The sequence below is a fragment of the Pterocles gutturalis genome, unplaced genomic scaffold (genome assembly GCF_000699245.1).
Source record: "Pterocles gutturalis isolate BGI_N339 unplaced genomic scaffold, ASM69924v1 Scaffold53633, whole genome shotgun sequence".
NCBI classification, from domain to species: domain Eukaryota; kingdom Metazoa; phylum Chordata; class Aves; order Pterocliformes; family Pteroclidae; genus Pterocles; species Pterocles gutturalis.
This window is the reverse complement of record NW_010125062.1, coordinates 4,220-15,017: the sequence shown is the minus strand read 5'-3', so window position 1 is coordinate 15,017 and position 10,798 is coordinate 4,220. Positions and strand designations below refer to the sequence as shown.

The following is a 10,798-nucleotide window of genomic DNA, read 5'->3' as shown; positions in this document are numbered from 1 at the left end:
TCCATTAACAGTTATTCACAGACAGAATTAGGTATCCAACTGAAAAACAGCCTCACTGGAAGAGGTTTTGCAGAAAACTAACTGGCTCATGTGTTTGATTTTTGACACAGATTACCACAGCAAGAATTGTTCCACCAAGCATCTCAACTCAATACCTTGAACTCATAACAAGGCTCTTGGTCTGCTCATACTCGTCCAAGTTTCCCAACAGAAGTAAAAGAACTGTCACATACAATCATATAAAGGGACTGACAACTGTCAGGCATGTGCACTTGTAGGATCAAGTTAATGGAGCATATAGTCATGTCTGTTGGAAGACACTTCTGGAGGTCATCTAGATCAAAGTCCTGCTCAAAGCAGGACAAATTACACCAGGTGGCTCAGGGCCACATCCAGTTGAGTTTTTAGTGTCTTCAAGGATATGGATTCCATAACCTCCCTCGACTCCTGTTCCAATTTCTGACTACTTGTATCATGATAATTTTTTCCTAAATGTCTAGTCAGAATTTTCTATACATCAGCTTTTCTGTGCTGCTTCTTTCCTGTCCCTGTGCCCTCTGAGAAAGGTCTGGCTCCATCTTCTCTGTACCTCCCATTAGACAGTTCAAGACAGGAGAAAGGTCTCCCTTAGCTTTCTCTTCTTAAAGCTAAGCAAACCCAGTTCTCTCTCCTCCTACCCCTTGTGCTCCAGCCCTTGATCTTGGTGGCATCTGCTGGACTCTCCACTGTGTCAATGCTTCTTCTCCTGGGGTGTCCAAAACAGGACACAGAACTCCAGATGCAGTCTTACAGTTACTGAATATAAAAGAACACTTACCTCCTCAACCTGCTGGCTTCATTTTACTAATGCAGCTCCCAATGCAGTTGGCTGCCTTTGCCATGAGGGCACACTTCTGGCTCCTGGCCAACCTGCTTTTGAACAAAATGTCCATCCCCTTTTCTGCAAAATGTCTTTTCAGCCAGTACTACTGCATGGGGTTATTCCAACCCAGATGGAATACCCAGTCACACTTATCCTTGTTAAACCTAATGGGGTTTAGTTCAGCTCATTTCTCTTGCCTGTCCAGGAACCTCCGAGTAACAGCCATGCCCTCCAGCATATCATAATTTACCTGCTAATGTACACTGCTCCTGATGGAAACAGCATGAAAAATCACGCTCCTTACCTTTTTAGAAGCAGTAGATTTTACAAAATGTATTGCTTGATTCCCTTTGCCCTGAACATGCTACATGCTCACATTAGCAGCTTTCTGAATGTCTTATGAATACAAAAGTGTTGCCTCTATTTTCTTTTATGGGTTTGAGCTCCTTCTGGCATCACCCAGGATGCATCAGACCCCCATCCGACTGGTTTGGTCAGTGCCAGAGGGTAACATCAAGAAGTACCTAGGCCACAGAAGAGAACCTAGAGGCATTTGAACTGAAAAAACCATAACACGTAGGGACCACGCAGAAGGACACAGAATGATACCGAGCTGAGACAACAGGAAATGTTACAATTCAGTTCAACAAATGCTGACAAATATCAGATCAGCAATGTTTAACTGTTTTAGATTAGTAAGAAATCCTGGGACAAAGCACCATAATGGAAATCCTTTCCAAAACTTTGTTCCATTACACATCAACATTTTTGTCTGGATGGAAACAACTTTTCTTGACATAACAGTTTCTCATCACATGAGAGTTCTTCTTTATTTGTTTGGTTTTTAAAACCAGTGCTAGACTAGCAAGAATAATGTAATTCACTGTCAAGAAGCATCTACCATGATTTATCATGAGAGCTAAAAAGGGAACATAAGTTTTGTCACAGAGTAATTCAAACAGACAAATCTTATGACACATTTCAAAGGCTGACATCAAAGCAATTTTATGTAGACTGTCCTTATACAGTAAATAGTCACATATAATATGCATGACAAAAATATGACAATTTCAGTATTTAATATCCAATCTAAACATAAGTATTCAGAAGGAAATATTTTTACACCATTTCAGTAGTCACTTAGCTCAGTAGTTGGTTGCAATAATCCTTACTGTTTTCAGGAACAGGATGGGGCTATAAACACAAGAACTCCCATTAAAGTTAATGCATGGCAAAGTTCCACTGCAACCCTCTGAAAAGCAAAGAGTCACAATAAAAGAAATTCAGACAGTGAAGTACATTGAAATATATTGTGTCCTACAGTAGAGTATACTCTACTGGTCAGAAACATGATGGTAACTTCAAAAGGCACTCTGAGTTAAACTACAGTAACTCCGGTCCACAAGCATTTTAGAATCTTGGTGTTGTATAGTAGAAAAAAATCCTATATTTATTCAATATAAATTGCTTTAATCTCTGTCCTAGCCCCAGAGCAGTCAAATTATATTGCACTTTTAAAAACATTCTGTGTAGGCTGTGATAAAAATCTAATATTTACATGTTGTGTTTGTTAAAGAACAATGCATTACTTTGTAAAATATTTTAACAACCAAGTTTTAGCACTTATTCTTGCATTATTAATATAACCAGAGGCCACAGCAATTTTTTTTTTTTATTAGCTACTATTCTAGCAAGATTTTTGGTCCTTCAAAAATTTGTTAGGCTGCAGTTCATATTCACAACTGGTATCAGCATTTGCCTGAAAGTGCAGTTGTCAGAATATTTAAATAAATAAATACATAATTTCTAAAGAAGTAATAGCTTTGGAGTTCTGTAAACAAGCTGCTGTGGAAAGTCTGTTCAAAGACTCAGTTTGGCATGTTACGACTTTAATTGGCAATACTTTAGAGTTATACAACCTCCGCCAGGGTAGAAAACAATTTGGTAGGCACATCTTATAAATCAGCCTGGAAAAGAGATCCAAAAAATACTGATTGTTCCTTAGGTTGAATGAATAAATAAAAATTATCAAAGAGTAACATGATCCACTGAAACCAAAGTTGACATTTATGTGATCCATAGGGGGGAGAAGAGAAAAGCAACTCTGTTCTTTTTTAAATATGACCTAAAGGAAATGAACAAGCCATAAATGAATATCCGATAACCAAGATGCACAGGACACAAAAGGTTGGCAGAATAAAATAAGCATTATAAATTTATGGAAATACTGATCTAGACAGAACTGGTATTTTAGCTGCATGTCGCCAGAAGGAAGTAATTCATTTTTCAATCCAAATTTCAAGAAACGTTCCAAATCCATGTTTGGTAAAACAAATTCAGTGCCAAGCACTAGCTCAGATGAAATTTTGCTGACATCTAGGTTGCCCTAGATTCCTGTTAAAGCATGAGCGGTAACAAACAAAACGTAACAACAGATGTACAGTTATGCCATTTACAGATAAATATATGTATATGCACGTTCTAAAAATTCGGATAATGTCAGGAGGTCTCATAGGCTGTGATGGATATATTTTATATAGTACAGTTGCAGTTTACATGTTCAATTTAATGACATACTCAAAGTGCTCTACATATGCACCCTTGTGCTTCTCTGTAGTTTTGTATTCCATATAGAATAGCTTTGGGTTTTCATCACTAAAAACTGATGGCTTTAAAGCAAGGAAAAGGTATTCACAAGTTTTTGTGTGAAACACAGGGTTTGCATTTTAAGATTGTTATTGGTTGATGAAGTGATTAAATGTTTCTGTTCAAAACCAAGAACCATGCTGGTAAGCTTGCTGTTAGTAGGGAATAAGAGCTGTCACAATATCTAATCTAATGCCTAGTCTGTGTAGTTGATAGAGCCTTCAAAGGGCAACTGAAACTCCTCCAATTCAGAAGCCAACCCTTTCTCATTGTCCATACAGAGAGATGTTTCTAAATTTGGTAATGAAAATTATTCTCCTTCTGTTCCCTCCAAAGTAGAGAATTAAAGGAATACCCAGTGCTACACCAGATTAAATCTCTGTCCCCTCACTAATAACCTGCATACCTTGCAAGCAAAGGTCAATTTTGTTTGAGAGGAAAAAAAACCCAAAAGTAATATAAAGAATTAATATAGCTCATTAAATAACTACACAATGTGATTTGTCCATAAATTAATCAGGTAAGCTGCAACTGTACTATACTTTAGCATATACATTAAACTTAACTGTAACTGAGTTAACAGCCACATTTGCCTTTTTCTTGCTCCTCATTCAGTTGTTCTGTAGAGCTGTGCCCATTTGAGCGCACTACTCCTTCTGGGATCCAGGATTTATCCACACACCGTTCCATGCGCTTCATAATGAGGTCAAGCAGAGTTTCAATGGCTTTGCTTACATTATTCCCATTAGCTGCACTGGTTTCAAAATATGGTATTCTGCAGAAGACAAAACCCACAAACTTAAATCACACCATTTATATTCATAGGAGCAAAACCAATACATGACTGCTGCCACATCCTTAGAAATCCCACAAATGCTGCTACTACTGCTCCATAGCAGAAAGTGGTCAGTGGTCTGAAATGCAAAATAAATTAATGAAATGGCTGACTCTGTAGTGAGGGAAGAAGGCCAAGGTTCAATTTACACCATGGAGTCCATAATTTACAGACACACTGGTCAGTACGAGTTCCCAAAGTTAGGGTCCCAAGGTCTGTTTTTTTCAGCTCTGTTCCCAAGAGATGCAATTACTTTACATGGCCTTGTGTGCACAGGTATTCTCCATACTGATTTCTGTCTACATCAGCTAGGGTGTCACTGCAAGAGAGAGAATGCTGGTATGGATGTTCCCCTGCAGGCAAGACAGTAAAGATTCCTAATGTGGTACTCTTACCGCTACAAAAGATGACTGTTTCCTCTGTTGACACCTCAACTATAAACTCTCTTACATACCCCCCCCCCAAAAAAAAAAAAATTCCCACTCATACCATCTATATCTTTGTTAAAAAAGGTTTCTGGGCACCTTGGTACTGAAAATACATTGCTAGTTTTCGTTACCCCTGTGGGCCAGGATGTTTCAATGGCCAGTCTGTGGGCTTGTGACCCGCGCTCAGTGCTCCCCACTGGGTGGTGCTGCGGTGGCTACGTCAGTGTTACTCCCCAACAATGACTGAAACAATCGCTTCATAATTTTATGTATTTCTTACATAACTTGCAAGATTCAATGAGCGATCAAAAATATTGTATTACCGTCTCCAGTGTGTGGGTCTCCTGCAACTGTTTTCAAAATACATCTCACTTACCAGTAAAAGGCCTTTCCACACAAAGAGGATATTCACTATCTCACACTTTCGTTACCAGAAGACTGTTTGCTGTAGCAGGATTTATCTTGCTTCTCTTCAGGAGCATTTGGGAAAATAACTGACTTTCAAAGAAAGCAGCTATCCTGTCTCACTTCTACAGGGCAGAGAACTTTGTAACTGCCTACAGATTGAACGCAATCTACAGCTTTGACTTTTAACTGCCTATTCCTAAATTCTGTTGGCATTTTCATCCACAAAGATAAACATTTCATAAATTATTTCCAGAAGGTGAAGTCTCATACAGAGAGATCCCTTTCCAACGTTTAAGAAATGGCTACATGCTACCTGCTGCTGTTTTTTGCTCCTTCACAAGCAGCTGGTGGAAGTACCAAGTGCACTTGCTGTTGTCTGTGAGACGTGGAATTCAACCAAGCATTTTCACAGAAGGAAAAAGTAAGAACGTAATATTTAACTAAACCCGTTTGTCTCTAATAGACGGTTTGCTTCTGATTTGCCTCTAATGACTCTTAAAGGTCAAGGAAAGCAGGTTTGTGACTATGTGATAGGAAACACAACAGGCCCAGACCTGCAGAACAGGGCAGTCAGCACAGAGGACCTAGTGTTCACACCATGCATGTTTTGAGGGCTTTTCTTTGGACCAGCTCTAACCTAGTCCCTCAGAGTGAATGCAGATTACTGGTTGGAGCACATCATCTAGTTTAGTTTTCAGTTGAAAAGGAATCCAGTACACATGCCAGAAAGCCGCTCCACTATGTGAATCAAACCACAATATATAGATCAGATTTGCTTCAGAAGTGCACTTCTGATCCACACTGAAATGCAAACATAATGCAGAGATGAGACCCACGGAAGAGTTAAGGGAGTATACGAGTACTATGGGATTAATTAGTATGGGATACGAACAAATATTTCACGTAGTTCCCTTAAGGACACATGACCTGTGCCTGTAGGGAAGGCGAAGGGCAAGGCTATCCTGTCTTTCTGCTGGTCTGACTCGGTTTTCAGACTCCCTGGGAGCCTCCGAGAGTGGAGATGCCTGCAAGAAAACACTTTTGACCCCTTTGAGGCTGAGTCACTAAGAATACACTAAGGTACAGCACTAACAAAATTGCTTGAACAGTTGAGGGAAGATTGACTGGGGAGAAGGGGCAGAGAACAGGGGAACCGTGGTCTGGACCAGAACTGCTCTTCTGCGAGAACCGAGCACTGTGGAAGCAGGCTGTCCAGATGTCGGTGAATGGGTCCCAAGGCTTTCAGAGAAACTGAGGCCACATGCTTCCCTGGCCATGCCAGAGACAACAGCTACCCTACAACAAACTTCGGTAAAACAACTTAGCTTGTAAAATAGGATATAATTGCTTGGTATTATTTTTGTTTTCCCTCAGATCTGATGCGACGCTCATGACCTCACCAAATGCTCTTTTGGATTTCACTCTGTAGGAGACCTTGGTTTTCCGGGCCCCACAGAAAGCCTCAGCACAGGGAAGAGCAAAGAATTAGACCCCATCATTCCCCTGCCTCTCCAGCTAAATTCTCTCTTTTCCAGAATGTTTGTGAAAATTTACTTTGTTTACTGCCAAGGAAAGAAGATGATTAACCAATATCCAGTGCAAGATTATTACAATACTTAGTATGGATTTTTAGGCAATGCAGAAAACGTTAATCTCCGTCAGAAAAAAGGATATCATACCAGGCAGTTAAGCAGTCTAAAACGCTTATTCTCACAATAACCTTCCGTATACAGAAAAAGCATTACAGAAAACATTTCATTCTGCTTTAACCACAGCAATAACTGGAAGGAAGTTACGTACCCATATTTTTCTGCAAGTTCTTTAGCCTCTTCTTCTTTCACCATTCTTTGGTCTTCCAGGTCACTCTTGTTTCCACATAGCACAATGTCAGGGTTTTCACAATATGCATGCATTTGTAGCTGACCTAACAGCAACAACATGAACAGGGGTCACAACTTACTGTCACACATAAAGCTCACTAAGAAGACTACCACATTTCAGGAGACACAAAGTCCTTCAGGAAAGCAATACTTTGAAAAACAGAAAACAAGTATGTCCTCTGTTATCTCACAGGACTTCTGCTATTACACACAGGAGAACAGATAGACATCCACGATCATGTACCCAGTGAAAAAACCAGGGAATAAGCCAGGGGAGCAGAAGCCTAACAAAGTTAGCACAGAAGCTGTGTATTTGTAGCTTAAGGAGTTACACGCACCAAGCATCTTCAATGAGCTGCCAGGAGAGGATATAATTCCCTCTCCTGGCCAATGATGCAGTTTGGGACTCCTTCACCCAGATATACCAGCCTAGTAACATTTGCCTTCCATTAAGTTTTGCTGACAAAGCTTTGGGTGAGCCAAAATAGAGTTTTGCATAGGCTTTCCAGACACTTAAATTACCTAATATCACCAGAGTCCAGGATATGATGTTCTCTCAGCTTGCTTTTATACAGGTTGAGATTCAAGTTCAGTAGGCAAAGCCGAATTTCAGGTAAGTGCTAGAAGCCACCACTAACAGCTATTACAGTTATGAACGCAACATTTACTTTCTTTTACCAAGCTATAAAACCCAGTACGTTCAGTTCTGTTTCTCAGTGAGACTCCATGTTTACATACATAGGCCCCTCCCTGCCCATGCAAAGAAAGAAAGAAGAAAGAAAGAAAAAAGAAAGAATAAAGAAATGCCATACTTATCCAGTTCCTGACATTCAGAAAACTTTGCTCATTCGTCAGATCAAAGAGCAGAAGAAACCCCATGGCATCTCTGAAGAAAGCCGTTGTCAAGCTACGAAACCTAGACCAGCGAAGTGAAATTAGCTGGCTCATCTGACAAGTTACTTTGAAAATATAATTGCATACAGTCATAAAACTGCGGTAACTTAAGACTGAATTAACTAGAACAAAATATTCATAATAATTGTTTTGCTGATGTAGGGATTAGATAACAAGAATTGCTACCATTACTTTGGCCAAATCAAGGTCTAGGGAAGACAAGGAGACATTTCACTTGAGCATGAGAGCTTTAGATAGTGTCTTCTACTATAAAAGATGACTTGATGAAGATTCAGAAATTAAAATAAGACAGAAATTCAAACTTCAAACAGAAATTTGTCCTCTATACACATCAGTTCTTGATTTTAACATTATCAACCACTAGGATGTTAGTCTTTTGACAGACAAATAGAAAAGAATCCTTTGACATTATTTCACCTGTCTGACTTTCCCAAGACCATACATATAAAACTTATAAATATATTTACAGAAATTTAAGAAAACTGAAAAGAAAAGCTTTAAAAATATCTATGTGCATTGGCTATGAAATAATAAACTGAAAGTTTCCAAAAGACAAAAAGCAACTATTACAGTTTGAATGCTCTACAGTTGTAAATTACAGCTGTAATTTAATTAGTATTCATAGGAAACTTTCCATCACTGTTAAAATTAAAGTGCACTTTCCCATCTTGAGTCATACAATTAAGATGTAACAATGAATAAAGAGAATTCATGTACTCAGTTGCATGATGACAACTGCCTCATTTGCTAGGTGGGGGGGCAGAACATACCTTTCCTGCCCTGCAGTATCCCAGAGCTGGAGATGTATCCTCTGTCCTCTGCCACCAACGCCATCTGGCCCATTGGGTCTATACACCTGTAAAAGGTAAATTTGCAAGACTGAGTGTTGGCAGTACAGCCTCTATGGAACACAAAATAACCGACATTTAAAGTCATTAAAATGCAGCAAAACTAGCATTGCCAATGCGAAGATCCCAACTACAACTCAATCCCTGCACTTTATAGGACAAAAGTAACATGGGTTGCATTTCAATTTTGCATCCATAGAATAGATAAAAATAAGGGTAACAGTGAAACTGGAAAAACAGTATCCAATAGACTATGGACTCCAGAAGATATTTAGTGGCCATTGAGTTTAATTAGGCAAGCTTAATTTTAGTATTTTGATTTTCTGGTTTTTTTTGCTATTGTCTTGTATCATGTTAAAATTAAAATGTAATTATAAGAAAGCAACAATTGGTTCATGCAATGTGTCAATAAATGTGTACCACTAACAGAACCTCATTAGCAAACAGAATATACTCATACAGACATCTCTTCTTAGCTGCTAAAAGATTGGTGAAAAAGAGCTGAGGGTAGACCTTATCACAGCTTAAAAAGCAGAAATTGCATGATATAATAAAAGCTGAAGAGTTGAAAATACAAATAAAGGCATCTGTCAGCTTTGGAAGGATCAGATAAAAATAGAATAATTTCTTGTTTAGAACACTTCATGTTAGGTTGTCTTCTTTACCTTCAGTTATCATTGTACCTAAGATTACCAAAGCTAAAAACATTCTCTTTAGAGATACAGGAGCTTGCTGAATTTGTTCATTATATGATTCAGGTTCTGAAACCTAAATCTTATCCCAAGTTATCAAATATGCTGATCAAGTAAACCCACCATGTTTACTATCCCACAAAAGGAATACTAACCTATCCAAGAGACTAGTTTCCCATTTCACTAAGATATTTACTCCTTCCACTACTGTGGTGCACATCATGCATCAAAAGCCAGTCTGCACAATGCCCAGGGGCATCCAGATTTGTGAACACTTGGGAAGTCATCAGACTACACTGAAAGGCATTTCATAATTCTACATAAGAAGGACTGAAAAAAATGTGTGTTGGCTTAATTTCTCAGTGCAGTTAAGGACTAGCATCCAATTGGTTATCATAATGCAATGCTCAGCTTCATGTCAAAAGTCTGCCTACTTGAATAATGATTATGGGGTTTAAAAAAAACAAAAACAAAACAAAACACACCCTACCTTATGTTTCACACTTCTCTGGTAAATAACCAGGTAAAATGGGATCCCTTCTTTGTCACAAGATGAAGTACACAGTTAACTACTGACTGCATGCCTACACATATGGATCAGCAGGTTAGAATTTTTTTTACAAATAGATTCTAGCCATTACCAAGACAAATACTGTTTTAAAGTAGCACACAGTTTGTGAAAACTCACCACTCTCTTTTCCCGAAAGTCAATGCCCACCGTTGTGATAAATTTGGAATTAAATTTGCCATCTGTATATTGGTAAAGGAGGCTGGTCTTTCCTACTCCAGAATCACCAAGTGCTAGAAATTTTATGAGGTAATCATAGTCCCCATCAGACATAGTGAGAATTCAGGAGACACCTTAAAAAGCAAAGCAAACAGGATTCATTAGTAAACAACTCTGACAAGGCTTCTTTTGTCAAATGTTTAAAATGCAAATCATTATTTGAACTACAAAGCATCCAGCAGTGGGACCAGTTCTGTACTCTTTCACACTGGCTGCACCTTAAACTCTCAATTATCAGTATCAAATTCAGCTTCACTGAAAAAAATGCAGGGTTAATTTTACCACATTCCTCATATTACAAAGAAAAGAAACACACTTTTAACTTCTGCAGGAAAGACTGAAAAATCAGCGTCAAAGTATGCCAGATATCCGGAACACAAACTGCAGAACTGTTTTTAATCTTCATGGAAGCTGGCAAAAGCTACTTAAATGTACCATCAATGCAATTCTGACCTCACATCCGCTGTGACATTATTAACATATGCCAAAAAAAAATT

The 10,798-nt window shown here is 38.7% G+C and overlaps 1 protein-coding gene across 1 annotated transcript; it reads right to left on the bottom strand.

Moving 5' to 3' along the window:
- Window positions 1-3,985: 3,985 nt before the first annotated feature.
- On the bottom strand, window positions 3,986-10,377 carry RAB27A (RAB27A, member RAS oncogene family). The gene is made up of 5 exons (XM_010078404.1): window positions 10,203-10,377; window positions 8,745-8,830; window positions 7,872-7,975; window positions 6,980-7,103; window positions 3,986-4,283 (listed from the first exon to the last, which is right to left on the bottom strand). The coding sequence occupies exons 1-5, from the start codon at window positions 10,353-10,355 to the stop codon at window positions 4,085-4,087; spliced, it is 666 nt and encodes a 221-aa protein (XP_010076706.1). The 5' UTR covers window positions 10,356-10,377; the 3' UTR covers window positions 3,986-4,084.
- Between the last annotated feature and the right edge of the window lie 421 nt (window positions 10,378-10,798).